Source organism: Haliotis rubra, unplaced genomic scaffold, assembly GCF_003918875.1.
Source record: "Haliotis rubra isolate DU_JTF1 unplaced genomic scaffold, ASM391887v1 Scf23, whole genome shotgun sequence".
NCBI lineage: Eukaryota > Metazoa > Mollusca > Gastropoda > Lepetellida > Haliotidae > Haliotis > Haliotis rubra.
Window position 1 is genome coordinate 1590104 of NW_025766336.1, and position 18820 is coordinate 1608923.

Sequence of the window (18820 nt, forward strand, 5' to 3'; positions counted from 1 at the left end):
CATGAAAGACTGAGTAGGTTTCTAAAATTCTCATGGCAAGATTCCGGTATTATCGTGGAGAGAACACCAAGAAACTGGCTTAAATTTCTGTCTCCATTTAGAAACTCCCACCTGTTTTGTTGTTGTGAGCAATGAACATGTTATCACAAGCTGCATCACTGTCATTCTCTTCATGAAAGTACTCAGGCTTCTTCTGTTTGTTCAAACTTGAGATCTGCTGCAAGTTGGTTGACGTTAGATGTGAGAGACTTCATATCTGATATACCTCCAAGATACCCTCTATACTTTTATGACATCCACGGTTTCCAACATGTCATGGCTGGTCAAGACATCCCCACATGATTGTATACACACAATAGATTTAGCTTTTAAGACTAAACGTTGAGGAATCTTTAAAACACATCATTGCTTGGCAGTCTGTTGCTAAGATTGAAGATCCAGATCATCAAACCAGAAGATCTTTGTTACTAAGCCAGCTTGCATTGCAAAGTTGTTCTGTATTTTGGCATGTATTTTCAAAAATAGAATTGATGTTATTAAATAAAAGATTCTAATAAGCTTGTTATTATGGTAAATAGATCAATATTCAGGGTATGAAATAAGGCCCGTCCGACCACCTGAGACAGCTAGCCAGCCCGATGGTCTGGTAAAAATTTTAGATTTTCCATACATCTGAGTTAATTCACCATATTTAGTCTGGTTAAATCCATTTGGGGCTGGTAACATTTTGAAGTTACCAGTCCTGATGTCTGGCTGGATTTTTGGCTTATTTCATACACTACAATATTGTTTTCTCTTTCAAACTTGAACTTCATTGGTGATGTGTTTTCCATAACCTGAGCCTGGAATGTTTTAACTAAAGTTGATAGAGGAATGAGACTTCCAGTTGTATAACGCTGGTCGTGTGTTTCCAGATATCTAAAGTGAAGTTACTAAGCTAGAAGTTCTTTAGACTTTTTTCTTATAGATTTGTGCTATAAACTTTCCTGTTTCCCAGTTTGCATTAGATATGTGTGAGGTCAACTATCACCTGATGTGGAATAGGGAAAGTGGTGTACGGTACATTTCTCTGACAGGAATGTTTGAGGGCTTTCAGGACATGGTGGAAAAGAGACTGCTTCTGTTTTTACAAACACCTTTCTGCGCAGTCATTGAAGCACCATGCCTTAGTTCCATGCGGCTCCCAAAGCATCACATTCAATACTGATCCTCAAGTTGGCCCTGGAATTAAGACAGATGAAAAACATATAACTCTGCAGTTGAAAAATATATTACTCTGAAGGTGATATAGATTTGCACTTGTTCAGCAGCAGTGATTCTCATTCTCATAATGGCAGCCATCTTTAAAAAGGCAAACTACATCATGTTTGATGGAGTGTATATGTGAAAATGAGTGGATGTTTTAAAGCTTTCTTTCATGTTCTGATTCCATGAATGCCATTTATGTACCCAGTGGAGATAGAAATATGTATTGATTTCCTTTGGGGAGAAAACTTGCTGTGCCATCATGGAATTAGACTTTGGTCAACCATATCCTGCTATGAGTGGTGAGTTCCACAATATGGAGGCTCAAAACACCCATTTCATTACGAGTTAAAAGCTTGAATAAAATGCGGTTTCCGTAGGAAGGGTTTCATTATGTTATTGTGATGTGACTCAGTGCATGCATTGTTATGATTACGCCGACACTGCACACCGCTCCCACCATTATGGTGCTGTCTCACGTTCACGTCTTTCCTGGGTCTGGGAGAACTTCTCCCATATGCTTGCAATAAAAACCAATTTCTTCTGTACTTGATTAATGTGAACCTTGTTGGGAGGGAGGATTTTTCTCTTTCAAGAGCAATGACAGACCAATCATAGATGAGGAATGGCTTCAGAACAGTGGGAGGGATTCTGTGCTGCATAGGGCCGCTACAATGTCATGGTTATTCAGTTCCATACCGTCAGTCAACACAATGAAGGACGGATTTTCAGAACCATAAACCACTCAGTGTCCTCTTCAACCGCTTCCAGCTCAGAATAATGAGCGTTACTGGACATGTTTAGCCATATGGGAGAGTGAATATGTCTTTGTTCAAGGTTTCCATGACATTTTCTCCATGTCATGGCATTGACATGTCAGTACCTCATTGTCTAAGGTTTCCATGACATTTTCTCCATGTCATGGCGTTGACATGTCAGTACCTCATTGTCTAAGGTATTAATGACATTCTCTCTGTCAGGATGTTGACATGGCAGTACCCCATTGTCTAAGGTATTAATGACATTCTCTATGTCAGGTTGTTGACATGTCAGTACCTCATTGTCTAAGGTATTAATGATATTCTCTATGTCAGGATGTTGACATGTCAGTACCCCATTGTCTAAGGTATTAATGACATTCTCTATGTCAGGTTGTTGACATGTCAGTACCTCATTGTCTAAGGTATTAATGACATTCTCTATGTCAGGTTGTTGACATGTCAGTACCTCATTGTCTAAGGTATTAATGACATTCTCTATGTCAGGTTGTTGACATGTCAGTACCTCATTGTCTGAGGTATTAATGACATTCTCTATGTCAGGTTGTTGACATGTCAGTACCTCATTGTCTGAGGTATTAATGACATTCTCTCTGTCAGGATGTTGACATGGCAGTACCCCATTGTCTAAGGTATTAATGACATTCTCTATGTCAGGTTGTTGATATGTCAGTACCTCATTGTCTAAGGTATTAATGACATTCTCTATGTCAGGTTGTTGACAAATCAGTACCTCATTGTCTAAGGTATTAATGACATTCTCTATGTCAGGTTGTTGACATGTCAGTACCTCATTGTCTGAGATATTAATGACATTATCTATGTCAGGTGTCTGAGGTATTAATGACATTCTCAATGTCAGGTTGTTGACATGTCAGAACCTCATTGTCTGAGATATTAATGACATTATTTATGTCAGGTGTCTGAGGTATTAATGACATTCTCTATGTCAGGTTGTTGACATGTCAGTACCTCATTGTCTGAGGTATTAATGACATTCTCTATTTGATTCGGCTTGTTGACATGTCAGTACCTGTCAGGTATTAATGTTGTTTTCGCCTGTCACTGAGTTGTTTTCATGCCAAATATGATGAGTGATTCCAGCAAAGATTGATCAGTGTCCTAAAGATGCATGTTATGTCTCCAAATGTTTTCATGTCCTGATCAGATGGATAAAGATTTACTTTCTGGTTAAACAGTTAATGTTCCAAAATAATATAACTCAGCAGACTTAGGAAGTGTATTACTTTCACATTTTTTCTGCTTAATTTGTCCGGTATCCAGTTTCAAATGAGAAATACAGAAGATTACATTTAAGATTCAACAAAAAAATATCTGTTCATACACTTTTAGCTCACCTGGATTGTAGTCAAGTAAACTTCTGCTGCACCCTATCATCAGTCGTAAACATCTTCTTTTCAAAAACAATTGGAACCAATGAACGTGAAAATCAAATACTTGTTCTTATTGATTCCTACAACCTTCCTTCAAACCTGATTTTCAATGTTGGCTGTGGCATCTTTCTTGTGATGCCGCTGTTAATATCGAAAAATCATATTTATGCACATAGTCAGCCATTATTTTTAATACAAAATTTGATTCATGTGCATTTAGAATTTTAATTTTAACCTGGAATGAAATGTGGGATATGTGTAGTTAGTAGTAGAGTTCAAGGTTTGGGGAAAACTTTAATTTGACCATTGCACTTTGACCAAATTTCCTATTTGTGTACCTGATGAACCAGATTAGAAGAGCTGGTGATGGCCATTGCACAGTCATATTTGTGTTGGAAATGGAAAGAACTTGTACAGGTGTAGTTAGTATAGAGCTTCAACACATTTGATCTGTTCAATGTATGTTAAATTTTGGCTTTCTCAAAACAGGATGCTTGTAAATATTTAATGGCAGAACTTGATAGACTGTAGTGCTCTCACTGAGTACTTGGGACTGGGTCTGTTTCAGAAAGTATCAAGCCCTTTATTGACAATTCAAGAACTTAGAGGATATAACTTTCAGGCAGGCACATACTGTGCTTACTACAACACACATGGTATATGATGAAAGAAGATGTTTCACTGATGTGGTCAACTACGCTACCATTGAGAGCTTGTGTATATATGTAACAGCATTGATAATATTTCTACTCAGGTTTGCTACATATTTAGGTGAGCTACAGTGTCCATAGCACAATTTCAGGAGCCTATCCAGTTTTCTTTTCCAAATTTGATAATCTGGGACTATATTTTCGAAGCTTTCTTAGCGCTAAGATAGTCATAAGTGCCATACCTTAACATTAACTTACGACTATCTTAACCCTAAGAGAGCTTCGAAAATCTAGGTCCTGGTCTACAGAACTGAAATAGTCCCTACTGTAGTAACAGTCCCATCAATCAGCAATCACCAGCAACAAGCTGGGTGACAACTGATCAAGCTTGTCAGACCTGCTGTGTCAGTAATGTGAAGTTGTGACGTGGTGAAATTGGCTGCTTGAACCTGATTAATATGACAGGAGGCCCAAAAGATCCCTCAGCGAGCTACGCTATCACTACCCAGGGAACACGGGCAGACGGTTATTACTGTATATCGTATTGGTAACAGGATTGCTGGTCTGGGACTAAACCCATCTGTTTCTGTATAAGAAACATGCTGACATTGAATTAGCCAGCTGTGGCGTCCACTGCTCTCTGTGTGCCATGGTGCATGCAGCCTGTAATCACGGCAACCAGTGGGGCAGAGATGCAATCACGTCTCCACGCAGTCATCCAGCAGAGATGGTTATTACACTCTGCGTGGAATCAAAACATAAAATTATCCCGTGTCTGATTTCGGTAACCTTACCACATTCAACATGCTGGCATCCACCCAGCAGGAACACTGCAGTGCACATCAATATGTCTGATGGCAACATTCTTGCACCAAGACTAATTATCCAATCCCGTCTCAGTGGAGGATTATGACAACAATGATTCTATGTGATGTTACTCAAATTGACCATTCGATAACTCTGCATAATGGGCAATTGATCACGGAGACAAGACACTGCCTCGATATGCACAGACACTGATCGATGCACAGTGTTCAGCCAATACTTTGCCATATTGGCAGACAAATGTTTCTTCTGATAGACCTCATTGATCATCGGTTATGATTATCAGACATCACACCAGATAAAAATGTGTATTTATCATTTTGGAAAAATGATCAAAATCAGACAAATAAATGTGCAGGATATGTGCTGGGCTGAGCATGAGGCCTGATTGTCAGGTGGCTCTGCTTGTCATTGTTGTAATGTACACAGTGTCACTCACACCTGTGAGATTGGCCAACATCGTTCTACGATTTAAACAAATCCTAGGAGCAAGACTTGTATCAAGATGTGTTTGCGAAGTAAGAATTGAATGAATTTTTAAGAAAGGCTTGCATATGATGAAAAACAGCTATTAACAAATCAATATTATCTATGTCTATCTAGGTTACATAAATGCTTTACAATTGATATATGATCTGAATATCCTCACATATTGATTTCACAAAGTCTTGAGGAAAGAATTATTCCACATTTATACTTTTTCTATTGTAAATATTTAATAGTACACTTAAATTTTTAAAAGAACATAACATCTTATTCTCATTATTCTTTGAAAACCAAATAACAGAATGCATAAATTACAGATTATTTCAGTGAAAAAAACAGTTATTTCATATTGATCAGTACATTTCTGTCATTTAATGTTTTCTGCAATAAGAGATGGATTTGATAGAAACAGTGAAGTTTTTTACATGTTTGAAAATATGTTATTTCTTCAACAAAAATTACTGACATATTATACTCAAACTACAACAGATATGATTTTTATTGAGTCATATATGCATCCATTCTCTGTCAACTAATGTTCATTACAAGGGGGCCGTGGGGTAGCCTAGTGGTTAATGCATTCACTCATCACGCCGAAGACCCCGGGTTTAATTCCACACATAGTTACAAACAGTAAAACCCATTTCTGGAGTGTCCTGCCGTGATATAGCTGGAATATTGCTAAAAGCGGAGTAAAACCAAACTCACTCACTCACTCATTACAAGGCATCAATAGCAGTACTCTTGTCATGGCTGAAAATTATGGTGAGTTGGTGCACTGCTGATAACTTCACCCATGGTGTTGCTGGATTTGATGTAAGCAATATTAAATGAAATTTTGAATAGAATTAATTAAAAAAAGTTTAAAATCATAAGTATAGGTATACCCTAAATGCTTTAGAACCAGACAGTATGTTTACATGATTAAATTGCGTATCTAATTTCGTATTGGTAGACATGGTATTTCTTGTGAAAAGCAAGATTTATGGATGTCACCTTCTTTATTGTGAATAACACAACGTTTCGGAGTGTATGCTTGCTCCTTCATCAGGTGTTATTCACAATAAAGAACTTGACATCCATAAATCTTGCTTTTCTTATATATTCCACTTCTAAATGCCCTTCAAAGATTTGATGGTATTTCTTGTGTTATGACCACAGTCATTTATGTCCACGCAATAATGACTGTGCATTGGGGTAAAAACATTCCCAGCTATGTTGGGGCTTTGTAAAAGAAAAAATGCACTATACTCATGAAACACACATCTTCAGATATGTTGTCCGGAGTGGAAATAACTTTAAGATTGCTAGTGTACTCCGGTACAGTAGCACATGTAAAATCACTTGCCCTGATAATTTTTCCACTATACCACTATTTTTTTAAATAAACAACATAATTAATATTGGAAAGTCAACTGGACACGGTACAGTGTGATATACAAATTTGCTTGCCCTACAGAAAAAAACACTGGAGTCGGGCGTCGGGCAATGGGTTGTTTCCACCCCTGGTTGTAGAAATTGTCCATGTTTGTTTGACATGGATCCAGTATGTTTGATGGCATATCCTTGTTCCACAGATCGTTCACACAACTGATAGGGGAGGTGAATGAACTGAAGAATCGGGACTATGGAGATGAAGCCCGAGGTGCCCAAAGGTAGGTCCTCGGTGTTATCTTGTGTCTTCACTGTATGATGATACCTTGCAGACCAATGTACCATCCTTTCACAACGCTTTTGTTTTGTCTCACAGTGTTGTTGTGTGATTAAATGGCATGCATGTATTTCACTTGAATATATGTGTTTGTGATGTAACATGACTGTATTTCTGCACAGTTCACACAGAATATAAAGTCACAGGTTATGCTATACTGTCCCATTGTGTACAGGCACTCTTTACCATACCATATTTCCCTTCCATATACACCCCTCCCTCCTTACACATCCAGGCCATATTTCCCCACCATATACACTCTCCCTCCTTACACATCCAGGCCATATTTCCCCTCCATATACACCCCTGCCTCCTTACACATCCAGGCCATATTTCCCCACATATACACCCCTGCCTCCTTACACATCCAGGCCATATTTCCCCTCCATATACACCCCTGCCTCCTTACACATCCAGGCCATATTTCCCCACATATACACCTCTCCTGCCTCCTTACACATCCAGGCCATATTTCCCCACATATACACCCCTGCCTCCTTACACATCCAGGCCATATTTCCCCACATATACACTCTCCCTCCTTACACATCCAGGCCATATTTCCCCACATATACACCCCTGCCTCCTTACACATCCAGGCCATATTTCCCCACATATACACCCCTGCCTCCTTACACATCCAGGCCATATTTCCCCACATATACACCCCTGCCTCCTTACACATCCAGGCCATATTTCCCCACATATACACTCTCCCTCCTACACATCCAGGCCATATTTCCCCACATATACCTGCCTCCTCCTCTACACATCCAGGCCATATTTCCCCACATGTACACCCCTGCCTCCTTACACATCCAGGCCATATTTCCCCACATATACACCCCTGCCTCCTTACACATCCAGGCCATATTTCCCCACATGTACACCCCTCCCTCCTTACACATCCAGGCCATATTTCCCCATGTATACACCCCTGCCTCCCCTACACATCCAGGCTATATTTCCCCACATATACACCCCCTGCCATATTTCCCCACACATATACACACATCCAGGCCATATTTCCCCATTATGTACACCCCTCCTCCTACACATCCAGGCCATATTTCCCACACATATACACCCCCCTGCCTCCTTACACATCCAGGCCATATTTCCCCACATATACACCCCTGCCTCCTTACACATCCAGGCCATATTTCCCCACATATACACCCCTGCCTCCTTACACATCCAGGCCATATTTCCCCACATATACACCCCTGCCTCCTTACACATCCAGGCCATATTTCCCCACATATACACCCCTGCCTCCTTACACATCCAGGCCATATTTCCCCACATATATACTACCTCCTTACACATCCAGGCCATATTTCCCACATTCCTGCCTCCTTACACATCCAGGCCATATTTCCCCACATATACACCCCCTGCCTCCTTACACATCCAGGCCATATTTCCCCACATATACACTCCCTGCCTCCTTACACATCCAGGCCATATTTCCCTCACATGTACACCTCCTCCTCTCCACATCCAGGCCATATTTCCCCACATGCCCCCCTGCCTCCTTACACATCCAGGCCATATTTCCCCACATGTACACCCCCTGCCTCCTTACACATCCAGGCTATATTTCCCCACATACACCCCCTGCCTCCTACACATCCAGGCTATTTCCTCACATATACACCCCCTGCCTCCTTACACATCCAGGCTTATATTTCACATGTACACCCCTGCCTCCTTACACATCCAGGCTATATTTCCCCCATATACACCCCCTGCCTCCTCTTTACACATCCAGGCCATATTTCCCCACATATACACTCCTGCCTCCTTACACATCCAGGCCTGCCTCCTACACATCCAGGCCATATTTCCCCACATATACACCCTCCCTTGCCTCTACACATCCAGGCATATTTCCAGCTCTCCTTACACATCCAGGCCATATTTCCCCACATATACACCCCCTGCCTCCTTACACATCCAGGCCATATTTCCCTCACATATACACTCCTGCCTCCTTACACATCCAGGCTATATTTCCCCACATATACACTCCTGCCTCCTTACACATCCAGGCCATATTTCCCCACATATACACCCCCTGCCTCCTTACACATCCAGGCTATATTTCCCCACATATACACTCCTGCCTCCTTACACATCCAGGCCATATTTCCCCACACATATACACCCCTGCCTCCTTACACATCCAGGCCATATTTCCCCACATATACACCCCCTGCCTCCCTTACACATCCAGGCCATATTTCCCCACATACACCCCCCTGCCTCCTACACATCCAGGCCATATTTCCCCACATATACACCCCTGCCTCCTTACACATCCAGGCCATATTTCCCCACATATACACCCCCCAGCACTATGCCTCCTCCTACACATCCAGGCCATATTTCCCCACATATACACCCCCTGCCTCCTTACACATCCAGGCCATATTTCCCCACATATACACCCCTGCCTCCCACATCCAGGCCATATTTCCCCACATATACACTCCTCCCTCCTTACACATCCAGGCCATATTTCCCCACATATACACTCTCCCTCCTTACACATCCAGGCCATATTTCCCCACATATACACCTATCCCTCCTTACACATCCAGGCCATATTTCCCCACCATATACACCCCTCCCTCCTTACACATCCAGGCCATATTTCATCATGTTTCCTTTTCAAATCATATTTGCTCTTCCCAGCTCATCCACCTTCTTTCCTTATCTGAGCATGCCAGAACCAACCCAAGCCTCACCCCCCACCCTGCCTCTCACCCCAACCCCTGCCTCAGCTCCTGATCCCACCCTAACCACAGCCTTCCCCAACCCACACCCCCAACTCCAGGCTATATTTCCCACATATACACTCCTGCCTCTACATCCAGGCCATATTTCCCCACATATACACCCCTGCCTCCTTACACATCCAGGCCATATTTCCCCACATATACACCTATCCCTCCTTACACATCCAGGCCATATTTCCCCACCATATACACCCCTCCCTCCTTACACATCCAGGCCATATTTCATCATGTTTCCTTTTCAAATCATATTTGCTCTTCCCAGCTCATCCACCTTCTTTCCTTATCTGAGCATGCCAGAACCAACCCCAGCCTCACCCCCAACCCCTGCCTCGCCCCAACCCCTGCCTCGCCCTGATCCCACCCTAACCACAGCCTCACCCCAACCCACACCCCCAACCCCAGCCTCACCCCAACCCCACCCTCACCCCAACCCCACCCTCACCCTAATCCCACCCTAACCACAGCCTCACCCATACCCCAGCCTCACCCCCAACCCAAGCCTCAACCCCAAGCCCAGCCTCACCCTGATCCCACCCTAACCACAGCCTCACCCCAACCCCAGCCTCACCCTAACATTAGCCTCATCCTAATCACAACCTAATCCCAGCCTCACCCTAACCCCAGCCTCACCCCTAACCCCAGCCTCACCCTCACCCTGGACCCATTATACAAGTTAATCTCAGCATGCAGTCAACTCCAATGCTGAAATTTGGCAAGATTGCCTTCAGCTGGAGACAATATCCATCAAAAGTCTCTCCGCTCATGACTATTCCAATCCCTTTCTTGCCTCCGTGTGATATTATCAGAGATCCTTAGATGGTCATCTTCCTGCTGCTGCTGATACCTTCACCCATCACCATCTGTCCTGTCACTGTATCAGGAGACACAGACACACATGCCAGTCAAGTACAGGACATTTGTCTCTCCAGTTCCTTATACCTGTGCCGAGTTTCAATCCACTCATGATCACTCCCAGTCTTATCAAATTCTTTCCTGATCCTCAGGATGTCAAGAATCACCAAGCCAATAAAAGAACATCAAGGATCAGGTGTAGTCCGTTTGGAGAAAGTTAACACAAAGTAAATCCTTGACATCTGTAGCTTGATTTTTGACCATTAGAATGTACTGGATGCCCTTCTTGTGGCTTGTGCTGCTCTCTCGCATGCTGCCTGACAGAGCTAGTCACTACATACATGGTCCCTATATTTCAGATATTATGCATTTCCTGATTTTGTGAAATCAATTGATTTTGCTTACTTGTAACAGATTGCATTCTGTAATACATCATGAAAGGAGATTGAATATTGCATGTAGTCAAGTCTTCCCCTCAGATGCTGCTCTCATGGCTGGTGCTTAGCATGTGACAGGCAGGTTAAGACTGTTAGGCCCAAGTAATGCTGCTCTTGATCTTCCTCTGACAAGACTGCCCTCTACATGCATGTGATGTGGATTGAGTTGACCTCCTGTGATCCTAGGCCTTAAATACATTAGGAGATGGTTCTGGAATCAGTGGACCTGACAGGTGCTCTACTTGTTCACCAGTTTGCTAGGCTCTCCATTATTTATCTATACCTGATCAAATAACCAGAATCTTAACGGCTTGATCTTCATGTACACTTGTATGTGTGGATTAATTCAGTATGACACTTAATAACCAACCTTTGTATTATCATCTATAACAAGATCTGTTAGAACTTGACATGTCACTGACAGATGGCCTAAGATATCTCTTAAGCAATGAGCAAAGTCAGCCAATTAACTGTCAATCAATTGCAGGCAGTGAGAAATCAAATGAAGGATCTACTCGGTAAATTCCAAATTGGGCATGACAGATGGCAGTGTTGCCAGACAGTATAAGTCAAGAAACGACAATGACATCATATGCAGTGTATCAAGCCAGATTCTTCCAATATGGAAGATATTTGACACACCTAACACACCAGAGCATGGAAACTGAGGGACTTGTTTATAAAAAATATATAAATTACAGCAGAAAACATGGTTTTGTGTCATAAATCCCTAGAACCTATCACAGTAGTCATTTGTTTCAATAAGAATCCCTTGGCAGCTATACATTGAGCAAGTTATGAAGACTTTCCTTACTCTTCAACAGCATCTGACAGCAACATTGTTTAGAATAGAGGCCTTGATTCCCCTCACAGACAGTGGGTGTCCCAGACTTGTCAATAATTATAGCATTGCAGTGATACAGTAAGGTGATGTTTGTGCCTGTGTCTTGCAGCGAGAGGGCAGCTCCCACTGGGTTTAGTCAGGCAGAGCCACCAAAGGCAGCTGATGAACTTATAAAGCCTCTAAAGTAAACATGAACTTTGGTAGCTAGTAGTAGCTCAACAGTATGGACTCCTAGGCCCTTCTAGACAATACTGTAGTGCTGATAACATATTTTAGATAGAGTTCTTCTTTGAACATTTTTATTTCTACTAGAATTAGTCCTGTTTCCTAAGATTAAGTAGAGCTGTTCTAAGGTTATACATGCAACAGTAATTAAGAAACTGTGTCCCACTTGGACATCTCAGGCAGACGGTATCTAGGATATGTCCTATGTAGTTTTGGGAATGTTGAACTGATTAAGTCTTGAGAAACCTTCCTGTAAGGTCAGATCACTGGAATGGACAGTTACAAGCTAGTTCATGGAAGGTGTTAGTAGTTTTGGACAGCGCACAACCAGATTCTCATCATATTTTTAACTTTGTCATATTTAGCGCTGAACACATGTATTTTGTACATGTTTGTAGCCATGTGACAATAATTTGTTCATGTGTCCTATTTTTTAATGTAAAAGGCTACAGAAAAAGTGAATAGGTAATAAAAACCCTGATACAGATATGTCATTTAGCATACATTTCCTCACAGTATTGTATTGGCACAGGTATTGAAAAGTATGGTACTTTGGTTCAATTATCACAGATCTAGAGCATTATTGCGCTGTTCAAAACACATCTCTGTTAAATGTCAAAACATTATTCTGCTGCAGATTTAAGATTCTTTATAAAAGTTCTCCTCGGTATTAAAAATTTCATCTTCTTTTTGTTACTGCAATTTGAGATGCTCGTTGTAACGTAAGCTTGCTTGTTCTGTAGCTGGTCTCCTCCAGAGCAGTAACAGTAATAGCTCTTGTGATAGGCCAGGGACAGTGGAACAGTCCTTTAAGTTCCCTTACTTGTAATGGTGTGGGTTGAGGCTTTAGTAAGCAGTAAGCAATGCCTGCTTGGGGTGTAGGGTCTCCAGAAACATCTTGATATCTGGGTTGTTGTTTGAGAATGCAGCTTACTGTTACTTTGCTGTAAATCAAGGTTAAAGTAGAAGAGTAACAATAGTCTCAGCTTAAGACCATGGTGGAATGAAACAAAGTGTATAGATACATTGTGTACCTACCATGTAGTCACACAGTGAGGGTGAACCTTGACGATTCTCTTGCAAGGCTTTCCTATGTTAAGCATTGACTAAGTTAAGGCTAGGTTTTGTGAGGGTTTAATTATAAAGAATCTTTTCAAACTATTTGTTTCATTCATATTGAAGAATTTAAATTGAATCACTCTTTAGCTAGCTTTTGTATTGTAAGGTCAAGAAAGTTTGAGTGAATTATTGAGTAAAAGTTTATTATGCAGACATACATGTGATTTGGAATCTTATATAGTAATGTAATTGCATCCCTCAAATAGTTTCTCTGTGAGTAGATGTCAATTAACATTACCTATTCATAAGATAGAAAGGAATCAATCATGTTAGATGTACACAGTCAAGCTTGAGTATCTGATGAGCAGAGGGGTGTCAGGTTCAAGCACACAGGCCATGTGTACCTCTGTACCAGCAGACAGCCATGATAGACTTAATTGTCAGCTGTCTATTGATTAACATTTACAGACAACCATGAACATACACTGATTGACTATAGCTCAGTGAAGGCAAGCGTTGGGCTATCACATTGTGACCACCTGTGACCGATCAGAAGGCACCCTCAAGGGTTTCAATAGTGTGTAGACACGTACCAGGAGATTCATGTAGTGTATCATAGTGATTGTACATGACATTCATCAGTATATCATAGTGATTGTACATGACATTTATGCAGTATTTCATAGTGATTGTACATGACATTGTACATTAAATGTGTGTGTTTGTGCTGTTATACTGCACCCTTGTGTGGGAACAAATGTGTGTTTGTGTGTGATGAAATACTGTACCTGTGTGAGACAACAAGCACCTGTGTTTGTGTGTCTTTTGTAATGCTGCATATCTGTGAGGGAATGAGCACCTGCTACGTGCCTATTGTACATTAAATGTTTGTGTGTCTTTTGTAATGCTGCATATCTGTGAGTTAATGAGCACCTTCTAAGTGTCCTTATTGTCCATTAAGTGTGTGTGTGTGTGTGTGTGTGTGTGTGTGTGTTGTAATAGTACCCCTGCTAACCACATGTACTTTATGACTTGCTAACATTACAGACAGAGCGGCACCGAGACCTCACTGCAGACGTTACAGCAAGAGAAGGTGGATGCCGAATTCCGTCACGTCAAATTAGAAGATATTGACATCATAGCAACACTTGGCATGGGCGGCTTTGGGCGTGTGGAATTGGTAAACCTTTATTGTTAACTTGCAGGGAGTAAACATGGGGCTGGCTGTTTTGGTATGTATAAAAGAACAATCAGGAGGTTTGCAGCTGTAGAATGGTTGTACCACTGACTGAAACAGGTCAGATCTGTGGACACAGTACTCACCATCCTCCAGCCCACAATGGAACCATGGCTGCAGTTGCCTTTGAAGTGCAATTTATTGAACATGTTTCCAGTTTGGCAAAGAAACGTTTCCTCAATGTAGAATCAGCAGACGTCTGATTTCACCTTTCATAACGCCCACCTACAGTTTGCTCCCGAAACTATGTGTCATAACGCCATCATCTGTAAGCCTTTAATCTGTTGGTGTATGGACGAAACAGCTGACCACTCTCTGGCCCTCCCGTTCCCACTGTGATACAAACTACTGCATCGTGCTGGAAAGAAAATCAATTCCTCAGCAGAATTTTAAACCAAAAAGCTCTTATGAAATTCTCTGAAGCTTTTTACTAGATTGATGGAAGTAACTCCATTACACAATGTTATGCTAAAGTGCAGTAATCATCCAACTCTACTCCTTGAAATCTGATCAGCTTCACTTGAGTTGTCTCCTCCATGTAAACTGTTGTTCTGCTCAGAAGTATCAGACAGGGGATGTGATGGCTACACATAAACTGACTGGAGCAGATTCACTGGCTTGTGTTTCATCACGAGATTACATCAGGTTGTAGACCTGCTAGAAAATAGCCTGGAAACTCAGACTGGGGCCTTCATTGTTACAGTAATTGATTTAGGGAGAAAACCAACCATGGAAATTGCTTACACATTATAAGTGAGTGATCTCAGTAATCAGGTCAATATCCACTGTAATGGCATTGCTGCTGTTTGGATATCATGGACAAACGTGTTTACCGAGGGTGCCATAACTGAGTTCAGTGGCCAGTATCAGTGTCACAAGCATCACAGTGTTTCCCTTGTTAGCCTATTACTTACCAGCTTTGTTTTAGGGATGGGGAAGTGGGTAAGTAGTACCTTGGGTGGGTACACTGGCACCAGCTTTGTTTTAGGGGTGGGGAAGGGGGTAAGTAGTACCTAGGGTGGGCACACTGGCACCAGCTTTGTTTTAGGGGTGGGGAAGGGGGTAAGTAGTACTTGGGGTGGGTACACTGGCTGATTTCCCTGGCTGACTCTCAAACTGCTTCCCAACATTGGATCCATAACCTTAGAAACCTCATGTGAACTGTTTTCCAAAGGCCAACACGGATTACATGTACTCTTTATGTGGTCAAATAGGTAGCTATTGTCTTTCTAGTAATTTGTAGTAACCAAAATATTGATTGTGGCAAGGTAGTAATGGTCTGTTTGACTGCTAGATTACTACTAAATATTAAGTGCGTGACTTCCATAATTATAAACATTTCTGCTGAAAGTTGTCCATTGTCCAGTCCAGGTCATCTGTTAGAGGTATTGTGGTCATATTCATGTAGATCTGACCGTCAACATCACACATCAATTGTGTCCAGCAACCACTATTTTTTGTAACACGTCATAGGTGTTTCTTCAGTGGTGTTGATCTGAAGCCATTCCCCTCCACAGTATTGACCCACATCAGCCATTAACACCGGCCTTGTGAAGAGCCATCAGGTGTTGGTGGAGGTGCTGCTGTTAGAGGACAGGCATTGATGCAGCTACTGCACTTGAATCAGATGTGACAAGAACTTAAAAATAACCAGCTTCCAAAACTATTTCTACAATTTAAAAACCCTTAAGGCTTGTTTTCATTTAAAGTAGGGTGCCATGACTTTGTTTCCACTTCTCAGTCTTCTATATTGAATTCATGGTTGCTGCAGAACAATCCAAATATATCCGACAAGAACAACATCAGCATTCTTTACACATTCTGTAAGAGGCTAATGCAACAAGGGCAGCATTATTTTCTTCTTCTTTTTTTGAAGGGATCTAAATCTGGAAATAATAAACTAAAGTTTGATTATCATTTGCTTTAAGGAAATTTTGGAAATTAACTTCCAGTCAATACTGGTTTAAGTTAAATATTTATTAGGTTTTTCTGTTTTTTGGTATTGTTGTTGAATACTGAATGTATGACAGTGCATTAGAGTTAAAACGGTTAAAACTTGGTTGATAATGCTTCGCACCTTGTATCTATTCAGCTTATGAGTACACGGTGCAAGGCAAATTTTAGTGTTCATGACTACAATTAGTACAGAAGCCACTCTCACTCACTTGTGCTTCCTTCCATACAGGTTCAGCTGGCCGGAGACAGAAGCAAGACATTTGCGTTGAAGTGCCTTAAGAAACAGCATATTGTAGACACTCGGCAACAGGAGCATGTGTTCTCCGAGAAGAAGATCATGATGGAGGCCACCACTCCATTCATAACAAGGTACACCCTGAAACAAGACCCCTAGAGGTATCATGTAGACGGATACAGCACAAAGTCATCCATCCCCTCCAACTCATTTTCTGTTATGTGGTGTATTGTCTTCAGTTTCTGTTCAGTACATACTGGACCTGGGTTTGATTATATAAAAGTGATGGCCATTAGTATTGTTTTTTATACTTATCAAACCTTACCATAAGTTCCAGAATAACAGGGGCAGTGGGGTAGCCTAGTGGTTAAAGCGTTCGCTCATCATGCCGAAGACCCGGGTTTGATTCCCCACATGGGTACAATGTGTGAAGCTCATTTCTGGTGTCCCCCGCCGTGACATTGCTGGAATATTGACAAAAGCAGTGTAAAACTAAACTCACTCACTCAGTCCAGAATAACATATGTCTCAGTCAACTATTAACTAAAATTTGCAGGAAATATATGGTGTGCTAAATGTGACAACCGTTGACAGGCACACTCTTAATAGCACCTAGAACTCAAGTGGAATCATAAACCTTCAAACAATTCTTAATGACAAAAGGCTTCAAATGATCCTCAATAATGAAAGGCTTCTAGTTATTTTTTATAACGATAGGCAAAATTCACATGAACCTAGTGTGAAGACTTTGTACTGAAGATACTTGAAGCAGAATATTTAGTTGTGCCTGAAGGTCTGACAGATCCTGCTGGGGTTTAATTCAGACGTGACGGGAACCTCCGCTGTCTCAAACAATCTCAACACTTGTGGCATGACTGTGTGTAGATAAACTGAAGTAGAATGCTGTGGGAATCTGGTCTGTGCATGGTCTGGTGGGGATCACTTGTTCCTGGGTCTGTAGTATCAAAAGGCTTCAAGAGATAGTACTTGGGACAATATATGCATCTGTGTGGGGTGTCCATGCTAAACTGTGGCATAGTATCTCACTATCTCTATGATTTGATGTTAAACCTCATGACTTGAATATGCATGCATGGTGCTATGTAAATGTAATAATCTTGAATTCGATGTTAGCCCTCATATAACATCACCACCTTCAAACATGGTAAAATGGAGAAATACTGATACACAAGGAGCAGTAAGCAAGCAGAGGTTTGTGATCAATCATTTTAGATATTGGCCAAATTTGTGAAACTGCATTTGCTGAACCCTGGGGCAGGGCCTGATCCAATTCATTACCTGAACATAAGGGTCACTACTGCCCAGCACAAGCCACTCCACTGACTGTGTTAGCCGCAAGATTAAGTTTTGCCTCAAGTCATGAATCAGTAATGACCCATAGTTGAATAAAGGCCAGTAGCAAAGTGTTCGCTTTGATTTGGCAGTGAAGTTAATAAAGTACAGCACATTGAACAAGAGTTGCAGTGATGCTTGTACGTCTACTTATGTATCAAAAGCAATTTGTGTATAGGATTGGGAATTGTTTGTACCTGTGTTATCCTGTGTATACCTGGCCAAGGAAAATAAGTGATGTATCTGAGCACTGCTGATGCATGATATTACTCTGGTGCCTTGTTGGTAATGCATGATATTACTCTGGCACCCACCTGGTGATGCATGATATTACTCTGGCACCCACCTGGTGATGCATGATATTACTCTGGTGCCTTGTTGGTAATGCATGATATTACTCTGGCACCCACCTGGTGATGCATGGTATTTCTCTGGCACCCACCTGGTGATGTATGATATTACTCTGGCACCCACCTGGTGATGCATGATATTACTCTGGCACCCACCTGGTGATGCATGATATTACTCTGGTGCCTTGTTGGTAATGCATGATATTACTCTGGCACCCACCTGGTGATGCATGATATTTCTCTGGCACCCACCTGGTGATGTATGATATTACTCTGACACCCACCTGGTGATGCATGATATTACTCTGGTGCCTTGTTGGTAATGCATGATATTACTCTGGCACCCACCTGGTGATGCATGATATTACTCTGGTGCCT

At 41.6% G+C, this 18820-nt stretch overlaps 1 protein-coding gene across 1 annotated transcript in view; it reads left to right on the forward strand.

Annotated features, from left to right (window-relative positions):
- Nucleotides 1-18820, forward strand: part of LOC124277971 (cGMP-dependent protein kinase 1-like) — an 81855-nt gene that overhangs the window by 43957 nt on the left and 19078 nt on the right. The window contains exons 9-11 of the mRNA XM_046713699.1: nucleotides 6957-7034; nucleotides 14359-14491; nucleotides 16734-16873. Coding sequence (XP_046569655.1) covers nucleotides 6957-7034; nucleotides 14359-14491; nucleotides 16734-16873 — 351 coding nt within the window. The remainder of the gene's footprint in view (nucleotides 1-6956; nucleotides 7035-14358; nucleotides 14492-16733; nucleotides 16874-18820) is intronic.